This window comes from Petaurus breviceps, unplaced genomic scaffold (genome assembly GCF_028583685.1).
Source record: "Petaurus breviceps papuanus isolate PSGF00001 unplaced genomic scaffold, PetGlider_PUasm1.0 171, whole genome shotgun sequence".
Taxonomy (NCBI): domain Eukaryota; kingdom Metazoa; phylum Chordata; class Mammalia; order Diprotodontia; family Petauridae; genus Petaurus; species Petaurus breviceps.
In genome coordinates, this window is record NW_027185754.1 from 18,589,603 (window position 1) to 18,607,725 (window position 18,123).

Consider the following 18,123-nt stretch of genomic DNA (forward strand, 5'->3'; position numbering starts at 1 on the left):
ATTGAATAGCCATATTTTCCCCTGAACCATTAAATTCAGTTTTGCTGGGTAGGTGATTCTTGGTGTTAATCCTAGCTTCTTTGACCTCTGGAATATCATATTCCAAGCACTTTGATCCCTTAGTGTAGAAGCTGCTAGATCTTGTGTTATCCTGATTATGTTTCCACAATACTCAAATTGTTTCTTCCTGACTGCTTGCAGTATTTTCTCCTTGACCTGGGAACTCTGGAATTTGGCTATAATATTCCTAGGAGTTTTCTTTTTGGAATCTTTTTCAAGAGGCAATCAGTGAATTCTTTCAATTTCTATTTTGCCCTCTGGTTCTAGAATATCAGGGCAATTTTGCTTGATAATTTCTTGAAAGATGGTGTCTAGGCTCTTTTTTTGATCATGGCTTTCAGGTAGTCCAGTAATTTTTAAATGATCTCCCCTGGATCTATTTTCCAGATCAGTGGTTTTTCCAATGAGATATTTCACACTGTCTTCTATTTTTTTTTTCATTTGTTTGGATCTGTTTTATTGTATCTTGATTTCTCATAAAGTCATTAGCTTCCATTTGCTCCAATCTAATTCTGAAGAAATTATTCTCTTCAATGAGTTTTTGAAATTCCTTTTCCATCTGGGCAATTCAGCTTTTTAAGGCATTTTCCTCCTCATTGGCTTTTTGGGCCTCTTTTGCCATTTGAGTTAAGTCTATTTTTTAAGGTGATATTTTCTTCAGTATTTTTTTGGGTCTCCTTTAGAAGGATGACTTGCTTTTCATAATTTTCTTGCATCATTTTCATTTCTCTTCCCAATTTTTCCTCCACTTCTCTTACTTGATTTTCAAAATCCTTCTTGAGCTCCTCCATGGCCTGTAACCAACTCATATTTTTCTTGGAAGCTTTTGATGCAGGAGTTCTGACTTTATTGCTTTCCTCCCATTCCATGCTTTGATCCTTTTTGTCCCCAAAAAAGGATTCTATGGGCTGATAGCACTTCCTCTGCTTGCTCATCTTGCCAGCCAATTACTTGAATTTTGAGTTCTTTGCTATGGTAGAACTGTTTCCACAACGGAGAGAGCTTTTTCCCAAATCGCTGGGGTTTTTCACAAATGGTGTCAGAGGTCTGAGGAGGGCACATTCTCTACAGACACCACACTGACACACTGGCGTTTCTCACCCCAGGACCACTGCCCAAGACTGCAACCCAGATCCAAGCAGGATAAAGCAAGAGTGATTACCCTCTAAATGGTCGCTTGGGCCCCCTACTATCTGCAGGCCAGGAGCTCCAGAAGCAGCCACCAGCTGCCAGGCCTCCACCACCTCTTGCCCCAGGGGCAGGGTCCGGACAGTGCTCTTAGGTCACCTGTTTCCAACAGAGTTCTCTACTGACCTTTTACTTTCTCTTTGGAATTTATGGGTTGAGAAGTCTGGAAACTGCCACAGCTGCTGGTGATTCACTCTCCTGAAGTCTGCTCTGGCTACAGCTGGTTGGGCTACCATGGGGCTGGAACTACATGGCTCACAGGACTGCCCTCGGCTCCCAGAGCACTGTGATAGACCCTCCCTGTCAGCCTGCCAGGCTGCCCTCAGCAGGAGATTTGTTTCTCTCTGTCACTCTGTGGGTTCCATAGTTCTAAAATTTGTTTAGAGTCATATTTTACAGGTATTAGAGATGATTGTGGGGGGGAGCTCACAGAATTTTTTGCTTCTACTCTGCCATCTTGGCTCTGCCAGAACTTCCTATAACTTATCTGGAAGCTGCTCCAGTGACTTAACAATGACTGCTGCTAAGCCAAGAGGGATTTTGTTTTATTTTATTTTTTTAATCTTAATTCTCTCACTCATCTGTCTTGATTTGATTACAGTTGTGCCCTGGGAGTTGCTTCATCAAAGTCTACCCACCTTATTAAGCAAAGATTCAAAGCCTATACCTACTATGCGATGGACATGCAACCTAGTTTGACCTATTGTTCAAAGAATACACGGAAAACTATTATATTACCATATATTGGAAGTTGAAAGTAATGATAAAATAAAAGAAATAAGAATTGCTATAGACCTACAGTTTAAGCAAGAATTTTTGGTGCCTAAGTCACTAAAAATATAAGTTATACATCTCAAATAATTTTTATGCTGAAGAAATTTTTCAGTATTTATTTACATGTTATGATATTATGTATGTATACATAAAATTATATACGTCCACCATTATCATATACCATTTATCAAGATAAGGTCAAAATAGATACATAATCTAAATATAAAAGGAGATATTACAAGAACATTTAAAGAACATGGAACAAATCACCCATCAGATTTATGGACAGGTGAACAATTAGAGATAGAGAACATTGTGAGATATAAAATGTACAATTTTGTTTATATTAAATTAAAAAGGTTTGGTATAAATAAAACCAATGTAGCCAAGATCAAAAGGAAAGTAAAAAATTGGGAAAAAAACTTTTACAGACAATTCCTCAGATAAAGGTCTCATAGCTCAAATATATAAAGAATTTTGTCAAATCTGTAAGAATACATGTCATTCCCCAGTTGATAAATGGTCAAAGGATATGAACAGGCAGCTTTCCAACACAAAAATCAAAACGATTTGTAGTCATATGAAAAAATGCTTGAAAGCACTATTGATTAGAGAAATGCAAATTAGAACAACCTTGAGATACTATTTCATACCTATTGGATTAGCTAAAATGACAGAAAGGGAAAATGACAAATGCTGGAGGAGATGTGAAAAATTGGGATCTTAATTCATTGTGGGTGGATCTGTGAGCTGATCCAACCATTTTGGAGAGAAATCTGGAATTATGCCTGAAGAATTATTAAACTGCCTATGCCCTTTGATCCAGTAATACCACTATTAGGTTTGTTTCCCAAGATGATTAAGGGAAAAGGAAATGAACCTATATGTTCTAACATATTTATAGCAGCTCTCTTTGTGTTTGCAAAGAACTGGAAATTGCAGGGATGTCCATCAATTGGGAAATGGATAAACTAATTGTGGTATATGTTTGTGATGGAACATTACTCTATAAGAAACGATGAGCTTGATGATTTTAGAAAAACATAGAAAGACTCGCACAAGATAATGAAGAGTGAAATTAGTAGAACCATGAGAACGTTGTACACACTAACAACAATATTGTTATAAGAACAACTCTGAATGACTATTACTATCCTCATTTGACAGCTGAAGAAGCTGAGGCAGAGGTTAAGTGACTTGCGTAGGATCACAGAACTATTAAGTATCCGAGGCCAGATGTGAACTTATCCAGTATTCTGTCCACTGTACCACCTCTCTTTTCTCAGGCATTGAAGTCCTTTTCTATCTGATGCCACTCTGCTTTTCCAAGCCTTTATATATTCTCTGCAACACGTCGTAAGCTCTAGCCAAATAAAAGTCCAACTCTATTCATGAAATATGCCCTGAAGTTTCCCATCTCCATACTTTTGTTCATGTTGTTCCCTGAAAATATCCTTCTAGTCTTTGCTTGTCTTCATCTCCATACTTTAAATACCTATTAAAATGCCATTTCCTCTGAAGTCTTCCCTGATCCCCCTAAGTTAATAACTATTTTCTTCCTAGGGCTTTACATTATACTTTGTTTTGCAACTCTGATGTATTATTAAAGTAATTTTAGTTTGTGTATTCTAATAAACTGTGTATCAGTTTTTAATAGACTGTAAATTCCATGAGTGCCTATCTTATCTAAAAGTTTTATCTCCCCTATTGCCTGGCTCATAATTGTTGTTACTGAGTTGTTTCAGTTTTGTCTAACTCTTTCTGACACCATTTGGGGTTTTCTTGGCAAATACAATAGTAGTTTGCCATTTCCTTCTCCAGTTCATTTTACCAACAAGGAAACAGGCAAAAAGGGTTAAGGGACTTGCCCAGGGTCACACAGTAAATGTTTAAGGTCAGATTTTAACTCGGGCCTTCCTTACTCCGGGCCCAGTGCTCTAGTCACTGTGCCATCTAGCTGCTCATAACAGGCCTTAATAAATGCTTTTTGATTAAAGGAAAAAACATTAAGTTAGTAAACAGTTTACAAGATTTTTCTCTCAGCTCTAAGGTATTGAAAAAGACTCAGGCCAGGTAACTTTGCTATAAATGACCATAGCTTTGGAAAACTTCATTCCTTTATTATGAGGACAATAAATGTTCAACAGAGTAAGAAAAAGAGTGGTTTTGCAATTCAGTTTTCCTCCACAGGCCCTGTTGATTAAGAAGCCCACTCCTTCCAGTGTCCAGCTGAATTTCCAATATTCATACAACATCTCAAAAGTAGGAGACAGAGCAGAGCTCATTTAATCCAATTTCTCTAAACTAAGGAGGGAATAATTCTTAGACAAGAGTTTTTAATCTGGAGCTTATGAACCCCTAAGGGGTAGAAGGAAAGATTTCAGAGAGTCCATTAATTTGCATGAGAAAAAAATTACATCTTTATGAACTTCTAAATGAAATATGTCTTTTCCTTAAATTATTTAAATGTATTACTCTGAGACGGGTTCCAATCATATGCTTTACCATATTGACAAAGGGGCTATGTCATTAAAACAGTTAAGAATGACTGTTCTAGGGCTGGCTAGGTGACGCACTGAATAGAGCACTGGCTCTGAAGTCAGGAGGTCCTGAGTTCAAATCCGGCCTTGGACACAACACTTACTAGCCATGTGGCCTTGGGCAAGTCACTTAACCTCAATTGCCCTGCCCTCCCCTCTCCAAAAAGCCAAAAAAAAAAAAAAAAAAAGGGAAAAGAATGACTTCTACAATATGCCAAACAAGTAGTCATCCAGACTTATTTTGACATGACCCTTTATCTAAAAGGGAGATATCTACTATTGTGTGTAGTACCATTTTTGTACAGCTTTAGTTGTTAGGAAATATTTCTTCATGTCAAGCTAAAATGTGCTAAAACTTCCATCCTTTCTTCTCAGGTTCTGTCCCTTAAGGCCAAGTCAAGCAAGTATGGCTTCCCCATGGCAGCCCATGAAATAGCTGAGGACAATGACTCTTAACTTTCTCCTATGGTATCAGTTCTTTCAACTGATCCTCATATGATATGGTCTTCAATTCCTTTACCACCTAGGTCTCCCTTCCTCTGAACACTCCATTTCTGAAAATCTTTCCTAAAATCTGGTAACCAGACTCTTTATGGATTAGAAGAATATACTTATGATCAGGAACCAGAGATTTTGAAATTTCAATGCAGTAGCCCACCATTTGCATAGATAAAATGCCTTTGTGTTCTGGGATGGGAGTTCTATGAACTATTTCTTTTTTTTTTTTTGAAGGGGGAGGGCAGGGCAATTGGGGTTAAGTGACTTGCCCAAGGTCACATGGCCAGTAAGTGTTAAGTGTCTGAGGCCAGATCTGAACTCAGGTTCTCCCAACTTTAGGGCCAGTGTTTTATTCACTGTGCCACCTAGCTGCCCCTTATGAACTATTTCTAAGCCTCATTTAGTATACTACTTATTAATCCCTTGGTCTTGCAGTGTCATTCTCCCTCAAGGAAATGCTACCTAATCAGCCAGCAGTAATTGGCCTTTCAGGCCTCATTTTAGGTATCTATACACACAACTCATTTTTATAAAGGATAAAGGGCTCAGACAGCAATAACCATAACAAAAATACTTAGTAAAGTATAAAGTATTATATGAACACACAAGGTATTACTTACTCAATGTGAACTGAAACAATAAGGAAGTAATGACTTAGGGGGTAATAAAGATTGTTGTTATTGAAGGTTTTCCAGTAGAGACTGGATAACCTTTGGCTGAGGATGCTATGGGAAGAGGACTGATACTCAGATAAAGGGCTAAACTAGATAAGCTTTAAGATCTCTTCCAACTCTTAAGTTTACATGATTTTTAGGTACGTTGGGTTTGAGGACTAAACTATCCTATTTCATCTTTGTTTCCTCACATTACAGAACAATACTCCACAATAAAAACACTTAATACAGCAACAACTTACATTTATATAACAACAACAATAATGGCTAAGACAGATAACACAAAGCACTTTCTTCACTTCCTACGAGGAAAGTAGAGTAGGCATTATCACCCTTTTGGATCAAGGAGAAATCTGATGAGAGGTCATGTGATTTGCCCATGTTCTCACAGACAGCAAGTATATGAGAAAAATGATTCAAGCCAGGTTTCCTAACTCCAAGATTAATACTCTATCCACTAAGCTGCACTGCCTCTTCCATACAATATGCATAATACATGAATTGAACAAAAATTTAAGTATTTATTTTAGCAGAAATGAAGATTAATGGTGTGAAGTGTTTTTTAAAATTATTTTTAATTAATTTATATAGGTTTTTAACACTGACTTCCATAAGATTTTGATTTCCAAATTTTCTCCCCATCTCTCCCCTTCCCCCACCCCAAGACAGCATGCATTCTGATTACCCCTTCCCCAAAACCGTCCTCCTTTCTATCACACCCTATCCCCCTTCTCTTATCCTCTTCCCATCTATTGTCCTGTAGGGCAAGATAGATTTCGGTACCCCACTGCCTGTATATCTTATTTCCCATTTGTGTGCAAAACTAATTTTTTTTTTAACATTTGTTTTCAAAACTTATGAGTTCCACATCCTCTCCCTTCTTCCCTCCCCACCTACCCTCAGTGAGAAGGCAAGCAATTTGATGTAGGTTATACATGTGTAGTCATGCAAAACACTTCCAAAATAGTCATGCTGTGAAAGACTAGCTATATATCCCTCCATCCTATCCTGCCATCCCATTTATTCCATTCTCTCCTTTGACCCAGTCCTACCTCAAAAATGTTTGCTTCTGATCACCCCTTCCCCCATTTGCCCTCTTTTCTACCATCTCCCCTTCTCTTATCCCTTCCCCCCTACTATCTTGTATGGTAAGACAGATTTCCTTACCCAAATGAGTGTGTATGTTATTTCCTCCTTCAGTCAAATCTGGTGGCAGTAAGGTTCACTCATTCCCTCTTACCTCCCCACCTTCCCCTCCACTGTAAAAGCTTTTTGTTGCCTCTTTTATGTGAGATAATTTACTCCATTCTACATCTCCCTTTATCCTCCCAGTACATTCCTCCCTCACCCCTTAATTTTATCTTTTAGCTATCATCCATTCATATTCAACTCACCCCGTATTCTCTCTCTCTGTTGTGTGTGTGTGTATGTATATATGTATATTTTCCTTCCAAATACCCTAATACTAAGAAAGGACTCATGAATTACAAATATCATCTTTCCATGTAGAGATGCAAACAGTTTGACTTTAATAAGTCCCTTGTGCTTTCCCTTTCTTATCTACCTTTTCGTGCTTCTCTTGATTCTTGTATTTGAAAGTCAGATTTTCTGTTCAACTCTGGTCTTTTCATTAAGAATGCTTGGAAGCCCTCTATTTAACTGAATGCCCATTTTTTCCCCCTGAAGCATTATACTCAGTATGGCTGGGTAGGTGATTCTTGGTTTTAATCCTACCTCCTTTGACCTCCAAGTCCTTTCTTTGATCCTTTAATGCAGAAGTTGCTAAATCTTGTGTTATCCTGATTGTGTTTCCACAATATTTGAACTGTTTCTTTCTAGCTGCCTGCAATATTTTCTCCTTGACCTAAGAACTCTGGAATTTAGCTACAATATTCCTAGGACTTTTTGCTTTTGGAATCTCTTTCAGGAGGTCATCGGTGGATTCTTTCAATTTCTGTTTTACCCTCTGGTTCTAGAATATCAGGGCAGTTTTCATTGATAATTTCTTGAAAGATGATGTCTAGGCTCTTTTTTTGATCATGGCTTTCAGGTAGTCTAATAATTTTTATATTCTCTCTCCTGGGTCTATTTTTCAGATCAGTTGTTTTTCCAATAAGATATTTCAGTCTTCTATTTTTCATTCCTTTTGTTCTGTTTTATAATTTCTTGATTTCTAATAGAGTCATTAGCTTCCATTTGCTCCATTCTAAGTTTGAAAGAATTATTTTCTTTAATAAGCTTCTGGACCTCCTTTTCCATTTGGTCAATTCTACTTTTTAAGGCATTTTCTTCATTGGCTTTTTGGGCCTCTTTTGCCATTTGGGTTAGTCTATTTTTTAAGGTGTTATTTTCTTCCAATATTTTTTTGGGTCCCTTTAGCAAGCTGTTGACTTGTTTTTTGTGATTTTCTTGCACTCTCATTTCTCTTCCCAATTTTTTCTCTACTTCTCTTAGTCGATTTGCAAAATCCTTTTTGAGCTCTTTAATAACCTGAGATCAATTCATATTTTTCTTGGAAGCTTTGGATGTAAGAACTTTGACTTTGTTGTCTTCTTCTAGTTGTATGTTTTGATCTTTCTTGTCACCAAAGTAAGATTCTATAGTCTGATTTTTTTTTGGGGGGTGTTATTTGCTCATTTTCCCAATTACTTGATTTTTTAGCTCTTTCTTAAAGTAGGCCTCTGCTTCCAGAGTGGAGAGCACACTATCCCAAGTTTCAGTGGGTTTATGCAGCTGTTTTCAGAGATATTTCTAGGGACCTGTAAATTTTTAGTTCTTCTAAGGTTGTTTGATCAAAGGAGAGGTGTTTACTCCCCTCCTGGTCTGTGCTCTAGTCTGTGAGTGACCACAAGCACTCTTTTCTGCGTTTAACTGTGAGAATGATTCCCTCTCCACTGCCACAAGCTCTGCCACACCAGTGTTCTTCCTTGCCCCAGGATTTCCACCCAGGACTGTGACCAAGATCCAAGCAAGGGCAAAGCAAGAGAATCCTGATTCAGTGCCAGCAAGAAGAACCCTGCAAAACTCCTCTGACCAACCACTTGATCCCCACACCACCTGTGGGTTGAAAGCTCCAGAAGCAGCTGCTGTTGCTCCCACTCCTGCTTCAACAACTGCCCTATGGCTGGGGCTGGACCATATTCTTCTCTCATCCAGGTGAAACAGACCTTTCCCTTTGACCTTCTATGCTGTCTTTGGTGTTTGTGAGAAGTCTGGAAACTGCCATAGTTGCCAGTGATTCAGTCCCTTGATTCCTACTCTGGGTTTGTTGGGACTCAGTTTGTCCTGGTGAGGCCCACACTAGGCTGCACTCCTCTCCCAGACTGGTGCAATAGATCTTTCCTTTCGACCTTCCAGGTTGTTTGGGGCTAGAAATTTGTTTCACTCTGTCATTTTGTGGGTTCTGCTGCTTGAGAATTTGTTTAGAGTCATTTTTTTTACAGGTATATGGAGGGGTTTGGGCGAAAACTCAAGGAAGTCCTTGCTTTCACTCTGCCATCTTTGTAAAGTGTTTTAAAGTTTGCATAACATTATAATCTCATGTGAGCATCATGACAACTCTGTGAGTTAGTATTATTCCATGTAATTTTTAAATTACTGCATGCATTTTAGGTTGGAAGACTATGTCGTTCAGGTTTTTTACATTTTTTTAAACCTGAGAATAACTGCCCAATGCAGTAGAAAGAACATCAAATTAATGGCCCTGGGTTCAAATCCTAGCTTTCCTGTCTTTGTGGTGCTGGACAAGTTATTTAACCTGAGATTCAGTTTCTTCATTGTGTAAAATGAAGGAGTTGAATGACTTCAAGATTATCACTAAGGTCCTTTCCAGCTTTGACTCTATCATCTTAGGAAGCTATGATTATAAGATCCTCTGCTTCCACTTCTATTGCTGCTCCTTATGTCTACTAACATTCCCAACTAAAAAAAATCACCAGAATCAGCACAAGAAAAGAAGAAATTCAACAGATAGGGAGTTACACAAATTAAGCTCCATAAAAACAGTAGCCTGACCTCTAGCCATATATTCATTCACAACAAAACTATTTTAATAGGGATTATGGGAGATTAATGGAACTTCAAAATTAAAAAAAAAAATCAAAGTAAACCTAAGTTCTTTTGCCTTAATGTTTCAAAGATCTACATTAGGTTTTCAGTCAAAATGGTGAAAGGGACTGACTTGAAGGCGCAGAGCAGACCTGTGGTTTTCCATGTAGGGAACTCTAGGTGAGGCCTATTCTCTCCCCATGCAGACCAGCACTAGGGGTACTGAGAAGTAAAGTGACTTGCCAAAGGTCATGTACACTGAGGCCAGTTCTCTATCTACATGTCATGCTGCCCTTCCATCTGTCTTTTAAAAGCGATATTCCTCCAAACATTACAATGATACAGAACAAAGAGGTGCAAATAGGGTAACAGTGCTATTATCCCTATTTTAGAGATAAAATGACTTGCCCAAGGTCACACAGGTAATAATTGGTAGAGGCAAGTCTTGGACCCATATTCTTGGATGAAAAATTCATCATTCTTTTCACTAAGAATTTCCTCCATGAGGAAACTCAAGTTCTGAGAGGTGTCTATGGCCAGGTATCTTGGTTTTCAGTACAGTTCTCTATCTACTATGGCTACTTGCGTCTGAAAAATAATCTTCCTCTGATCTTCACAGGATACTTCACACTGGAACACCAGCTACCTAACAAAACCTCCTTCCTTAATACAGTGTTCTTCTAATTGGAAATGAGAGGGAGTATCAATAGAAAAGTTATTTTAAACTCAAAATAGGATACCCTACATCTAACTAGTTTTTGAAGCCATGAATCAAAGATTTTTTCAGATTTGGGCAGGCTCTGTTTGCCAGCTTACAAATGGGCCAGCTAAATAGCTTATTTAATGTTCCCAGTACCCAACATTATGTCTCCCACCCTTGTGCAGTAGATAGAAGGTTGGGCTTGGAGTCAGGAAGTTTCAAATTAAAATTTGGCTTTGGTTCCTTACTAGCTGTGTATCCCTGGGCAAGTTAATGACCCTCTGTCTGCCTCTGTTTCCTCAATTATAAAATGGGATAAATAATAGCACTATCACAAAGATTTGTTGTTAAGATCAAATGAGATAACATCTGTAAAGTTCTTAGCACTATCCCCCAATGCTTGTTTCCTTCCTTCCTTCACAGTTGATAAGAGTGTTGGACATACAAGTTAGGTGGGCCTCAGTTTGAACCTACCTAGGATAATTAGTAGCAGTATGATCCTAGGCAAGTCATTTAGCCCCTTCTCAGCTTAAACTTCCTTGTTTGTAAAATGACGGGGTGGGAAAGTTGGATTTAACGATGGCTAAGGCCCTTTCCAGCTCTAAGTCTATTATCCTATCAGCCTGTAAGCTGATATAAACCTATAAACCTCATTATAATTTAAGCGACTCTGTGACTCAGTTGTCCATTGAACTGGTCATCCAACTAAAATCCAATATAGAAGTTTCTACTGAATTCACTACTTTGAAATGATTAGCTGATGCATGACCATGGAGGTACTTATAGTTTTAAATTTTTATTTTTTTAATTAACAAGAATTTATTTTCTCTCCATTTCCCCTCTCTCCTAACACTGGAAAAAAACCAAAAACCTTTGTAATCCATATATATACTATAACAAATTCCAACACTCAACAATTTCCAACTCAACGAAACAAAGCAAAAACAAAACCTTTTGGTCCATTATTCTGACTGCCATAGAATACTTACTGTTTCTCTATTAAAAAAGGAGAGGCATCTAATTCCTTTATACAGGTAAGTAATTTCTCTTAAAAAATACTCATATCTAATATAAATCAGAGACCCTGTTTCCACTATCCATTTGCTGATTTGTCAGAGCATGCTAAAAATAAAAAAATTAAAAAAAAATACTGCAGGATCTTTTTCTCTGCTATTAAGTAAGTGCTAAACTAAAGATCATTGTAATAACCTTCATTGTATTTGCTTTCTTTGTTCACTAGATGTACTATTCTCCTGAAGCAGTAAGTTAATTGCTATCATACATTTTTTATTTTTGAAATTTTTTTGTTTTCCTCAAATAATAGTCAAATTTGTTTTAAAAGCTCAACTCCATAAACAACTGAGAAAAATAACCAATTAGTTATGAACTCTAGTACATGCAATGTTCCCTTTGGTTATTTGTAAAGACCTTGTAAATTAACTTTAAGAACAGGGTATTAACATTGCCTACTGTATTTAACATATTATTAATTTTGTTGTTTTGTTTTCTTCATGGTTTCTAAATCTTGAGGACCCTTGGCTAATATCAGTTCCTTTAATTAGCCAACTATAAACTAATAGATTCAATGTTTCCCTTGACTAGTAGGACAAATCAGGTTTTCTTTGAAGGGCAAAAAATTAAATTTTTCCAATCTGTTTTATGCATCTGTTACTATAGGATATCATCGTGTTTGATATTGAACAGTGGGAGCTCAAACTAGGGGCAGAATTAATTTAAGATGAATTTTTTTCTTCTAAGTAAACTGAAGGTTTAAATCAAACAGTGAGGGGCAGCCAGGTAGCACAGCAAGTAAGAGCACCAGCTCCAGTGTCGGGGATCGAATCTGGGCTCAGACACTTAACACCCACCCAGAAACACCTGGCCGTGTAACCTTGAGCAAGTTACTTAACCCTAATTGCTTTAAAAAACAAATAAATAAATCAAACAGTGAGAGCTAAAAGGATCCAATGTAAAAACTCTTTACCATTCAGAAAGGGCCATCAAATACTCATTCATACTAATTAAATGTTTCCAACCCAAAGGTCCTTTTTATTTCTAAGATAATAGGAACCCAAGATTCAATTATGAACATCTGATAGCACTGAATTCATACAAATACAATACGGGGCCATATTTTCCCTCCTCTTCCCCAAATGTGTTGGTGAAATAGTTTTTAAAGGTACCAAAAAAAAAAAATAACAAAACAAACCAAAAAACCACCAAACCTGTAAACTGTATAATATTCATGAAATAAATAGCAATTTTCATAGCCTTTAGGTTCTCAGCTATATTTCTTAATTTCTGTCCTTGTATCCCTATCACCTAGCAGGATGCTTGGGTACATAGTAAGTTCTTAATAAATGCTTTATTGGGGGCAGCCAGGTAGCACAGAGAGTAAGAGCACTGGCCCCAGTGTTGGGATGACCTGGGGATCGAATCTGGGCTCAGAAACTTAGCACCCACCCAGAAACACCTGGCCGTGTAACCTTGAGCAAGTTACTCAATCTCAATTGCTTAGGGGCGGCCAGGTGGCTCAGCGAGTAAGAGCACTGGCCCCAGTGTCAGGATGACCTAGGGATTGAATCTGGGCTCAGATACTTAGCACCACACCCAGAAATAACTGGCCATGTAACCTTGAGCAAGTTACCTAATCCCAATTGCTTTAAAAATAAATAAATAAATAAATGCTTTATTGATTCAAGAAAAAGACATAAAAACCCATTCATATTTTCTTATGTTTATCAAAAGGGGTAAGGAGGCTGGTATAAGCTCCTGTCCAGCTCTAATGTTGTCCACCAACATTTTGAAAACAGATATTTTGAAAACAGACTTATTCTGTACACTGGGTCTGCATTAATGTAGTATGATAGAGTACAAGTTATACAAATTCACCTCTAAGGACTCAAAAATATTACTAATGTCATAAAAGGGATAAGAAAGAGGATCAGAGATTCTCAGAGTTCGAAGGGTCTACACTCTACAGAGTCCATCCCTAGTGAATCCCCTAGCTGAATAAGAATTTGTTTCTACCATATACTCAACAACTGGTCATCCTGCCTTTGCTTGAAGACCTCAAGTAAAAGGTGATGCTACTTTTTGGATATGTTTTAACTGTTAGAAAGTTCTTCCTGTGACTTCAGAAAAACCTGTACTTACATGAAACTGATGCAAAGTGGAGTAAGCAGAACCATACACAGTAACAGCAATATTGTACGATAATCAACTGAATTACTTAGCTATTCTCATCAATACAATGATTCAAGGTAATTCTAAAGGATTCATGATGAAAAATGTTATCTACTGCCACAGAAAGAACTGATGGAGAATGCAGACTGAAACATACTAATTTTTACTTTATTTTTTTTCTGGTTTGTGTTTTCTTTCACAACATGGCTAATATGGAAATATGTTTTGTGTGATCCACATGTACAACCTATATGAAACTGTTCACTGTCTCAGGGAGAGAAAAGAAAAGAAGGGAGAAAATTTGAAACTCAAAATTAAAAAAAAAAACCCAAATATTAAAAACTGTTTTTACATATAACCGGGGAAAAAATATTCTTTTTAAAAAAAGAAAGACTTTCCTGACACCAAGCTTAAATTTGCCTTTTGTGATTCTCACCCATTATTCTGTCAAGTAACTGTAAACAGCTATCATGAGCTCTCTTGTTTTTTGTAGGCTAAAAATTCCTAGTTCCTTCAATCAAATTTCATCTGAAGAAGCCTATCACCCATCAATGCAATGTTAGATTAATATGCATGTTACAGAGGGAGCATGGCAGCACAGAGGAGAGAGACCTGTAATTAAGTAATAATTAGATACTTACTAGCTAAATTTGACCATGGACAAGTAACTTAACATTTCAAAACCTTTATTGCCTTGTTATTTTTCAGTCATGTCTGACCCTTCATGACCCCATTCGGAGTTTTCTTGGCAAAGACACCTGGAGTAGTTTGCCTTCTTCAGTACATTTTACCGATAAGGACACTGTGACAAACAGGGGCAAAGTGACTCGCAAGGGTCACATATCTAGTAAATGACTGATGCCAAATTTGAACTCAGTTCTTCCTGACTCCAGGTCCAGCACTCTTATCTAATATGCCACCTCACTGTCTCTTATTTCCTTATGGAGGCAGCTTAATGTCAAACACACAACCCACAAGCTGCAGATGACCCACAACACTCCAAAATGTAGCCTGATCCAGATGAAAATGTAGTTCCTATCTGATTTTAATGTGCTGATGCATTAAAAAAAAAAAGAAACATATAAATACATGTGGTTTTCTAAATCAATCTGCAGCCCGCCAGCAATCCTTATATACAGCTTAGTGGCCCCCAGTTCTATTTGAGTTTGACATCATTGGTGTAGTGGAAAGAGTGGTGGTGTTAGAGAGAGAAGCTCTGAGTTCAAATCTTGACTCTACTGACATCATCTGTGTAATGTTGGACAAATCACTTAACATCCCTGTAGAATGAAGACACTGGTCTAGATGAACTCTAAAAGTGCACAGTCCTATGACATCTCACAAAAACAAAGTTGTTCAGGAAAACTTAAAATGCCTGTAAAGGGAGGAAATTCTTGTACTACCATCTTATAAAATCCTTGGGAGAAGAATGCTTTGCAAACCTTAGGAGACGTACAAAATATGAGATTAAGATGATCATGATCATCATCACTGAGGCCTTATCAAATGATAGCAATAAATTTTCCAATGGAACTATAAATGCAAATAGTGAGCTGAAGAGCTCTTCTCTGATATTTCTGTATCTGATCAATTTGTAATCCATCCTTCACTTTTTTGATGCTTAAAAGAAATTTTAAGTTCAAGGTGGGACCACTCCAAAGGTTTCTGTATTAAAACTTTTATTAGAAAACAAAGGGTAACAATAAAGATAAATAATGATAGGGCATATAGCAAAGAAGTTACAGCATAGCTTATTGCTGCTGGAACGTCATATGAAATAGGTAATATGAAGAGAGATTTGTATTTAAATATACTTAATTATAAAACTACTTTTGATATTAGGGATTATTTCAATTTGTCTAGTTTCTTTAAAACCATAAAAATGCTACAAGGAAGTTTTTTTTGTTTTTGTATTTAAATTAGTTTACTATCTGAATTTCTGAGTTACTGGGGCACCATTTTTTCACACTGTCATTTCATTCATTATGAACTTTTGACAAAAAGCAAGACTGATGAAAGAGCTTTGTAGTGCTATTGATGAATTGTCAGTTATTATAATAAATGGTTTGCTCTCTCCTTTGTCTCAACTCAAAATAATAATAAGTTTTTGATTTCAGTATCAGTACTGCTACTATGATACTTTTCCTTCCTTCTCCTCCATCTAAACATCTCATTTTATAATCCTCTCAGTATCAAGGCTAAATCCAAGAAAAGTTAAATTTGCACATATTCAAAATAGTTCCTGCTCTAGAAAGTTTTTTGTTAGGGGTTTGGGATATCTTAATATTATTTGGCTTCTATTTTAACAGTGAATCTATAATAAGAATGAGTTGCCCTCAAACAGAAGAAAAACTGCCATATGAAGAACTGGAGTGCAAAATATGTTATCAGAAATTTAATGTTTATAGTCGTAAACCCAAAATCTTGGACTGCCTTCACAGAGTTTGTGCAAGATGCCTGACTAAGATAGCTCACGCAGGAGATGGAACCACCACATGTATCAGCTGTCCCTTTTGCCGCTTTGACACAGAGATGCAAGAAGAAAAAGTAGCAGGACTTCCTGATGACACAAACATTATGTCTAAACTTTTGCTCAAGGACAAAACAACATGGAACTCAGACAGCAGCGAAGTGGTCTTAACCCCAAAGAATTTGGTATCTTCAAGTCCTTCCCATGGATTTTCAAACTGTTTAGTAATTACACTTATGGAAGTTCAGTCAAACTGGACAAGAACTCCCAGCCAAAACACTATATCTGATGACTATGGAGGTCACAGTTTGGACTCCGTATCTGTAAGTTCTTATAGCCAAATTGATCAAGACCTTTTTTCTAAAATCTGTAATCATGTACCCAGAATACTAATGTGGTTATTGGGATTTTTCTACTTTGGATCCTTGCCTCTTGGGATCTACTTGTTGGTGATCCAGAAAGTGACCCTGGGAATTGTATGTGTCAGTCTAGTTCCCTCAAGTCTCACTATATGTCTTGTATATGTTTTTTGCCAATGTCTCTGTCAGGAAATCAGTGACTGTTCCTCAATAAGTTGAAAGTTACTGTTTTAATATGTTGTACGTGTAAGCAAAACTTAAAAATAATGACTGACATTTTATAATTAACAATCTCAGTGTAACTTTTTAAACTGAACAGCCAAAATAACTTACAAAATTCACAACTGAATTAAAGACATGACAAATTTACAAAAATTATGCAGTAAACTTTCTTGTGAAGTTCTCTCTTACTAAGGTCTCCCCATCCTAATTTTCATATTCAATCCATGTCTGTTCTTTACCATATTTTACCTAGGGAATTGAAAAATATCTTGATAATTTAGCTTAACCGAGATTCTATTAAATGAGTGGTGGTCAATGTTACTTTTAAAAAGTATTATACAGGGGCGTCTAGGTGGCACAGTGAATAGAGCACTGGCCCTGGAGTCAGGAGGACCTGAGTTCAAATCCGGCCTCAGACACTTAACACAAAAACTAGCCGTGTAACCTTGGGCAAGTCAATTAACCCCAACTGCTCTCCAAAAAGCAAAAAAAAAAAAAAAGTATCATACAATAAAACTTCACTAATTTACATTCCTGGTGAAAAGTCACTTTAAAGTGGAGCAAAGTGTGAAATGTATCATTTTTAAAAAAGGCAGTTTGATCTAGGCTACTAAAGGTTTGGCAAGCAGACATCCCAAAATATCAATTGCTTATATGTTAATGAAGGCTTTGCAAGTGCTTAAAAATTAATCTGTGTTCTTACGCAGTTAAATATTGCCTCCTTTGGCTAGGTGGCACAGTGAGTAGAGTGTTGGCCCTGGAGTCAGGAGGACCTGAGTTCAGATCCAGCCTCAGACACTTAACACAAACACACACAAAAACTAGCCATGTGACCTTGGTCAAGTTATTCAACCCCAATTGCCCTCCAAAAAGCAAAAAAAGAAAATATTGCCTCCTTCCCAAAACTTATTTTAACTCTTATCAATATGTCAGTGAACTAGTATTTATTAAACACTTATTATGTTCTAGGTTCTGTAGTAAGCAGTGGGGATTCAAAGAAAGGCAAACCACAGTCAATAAACATTAGGCCCCTACTATGTGCCAAGCACTGTGCTAAGAACTGGTGATACAAAAAGAAACAAAAAACAGTCTGCCCTCAAGGAGCTCAAAATCTAATGGAAGAGACAACAAATAGGCACAAACAAGCTTATACATGGGGAAAAATAGGAAATAATTAAGAGAAGGAAGGCACTAAAATTAATAGGGGTTGGGAAAGGCTTTCTTTAGAAGATGGAATTTTAAGTGGAACTTAAAGGCAACCAGGGAAGCCAGTAGGAAGAGATGAGGAGGGAGAGTTTTCCAGGTATAGATGGCAGAGAAAATTGCCTGGAGTCAAGAGAAGGTGAAGGCTTGTCTTGTGCAAGGAACGGCAGGGAAGCTAGACTGAAGAGTCTAAGGCAAGGAG

At 37.2% G+C, this 18,123-nt stretch overlaps 2 protein-coding genes across 8 annotated transcripts in view; one reads left to right on the top strand and one right to left on the bottom strand.

Moving 5' to 3' along the window:
• CEP89 (centrosomal protein 89) overlaps window positions 1-18,123 on the bottom strand; it is a 161,866-nt gene that overhangs the window by 30,773 nt on the left and 112,970 nt on the right. The window lies entirely within an intron of this gene.
• LOC138157127 (E3 ubiquitin-protein ligase RNF182-like) overlaps window positions 1-18,123 on the top strand; it is a 28,206-nt gene that overhangs the window by 5,430 nt on the left and 4,653 nt on the right. Inside the window, exons 2-3 of one of the 3 annotated variants that reach the window (XM_069082623.1) lie at window positions 8,671-8,890; window positions 15,977-16,460. In XM_069082623.1, coding sequence (XP_068938724.1) covers window positions 8,671-8,890; window positions 15,977-16,460 — 704 coding nt within the window. Of the gene's footprint in view, window positions 1-8,670; window positions 8,891-15,976; window positions 17,739-18,123 lie in introns of those variants that run through there. The other 2 variants (XM_069082622.1, XR_011167306.1) reach the window with 2 other exon arrangements.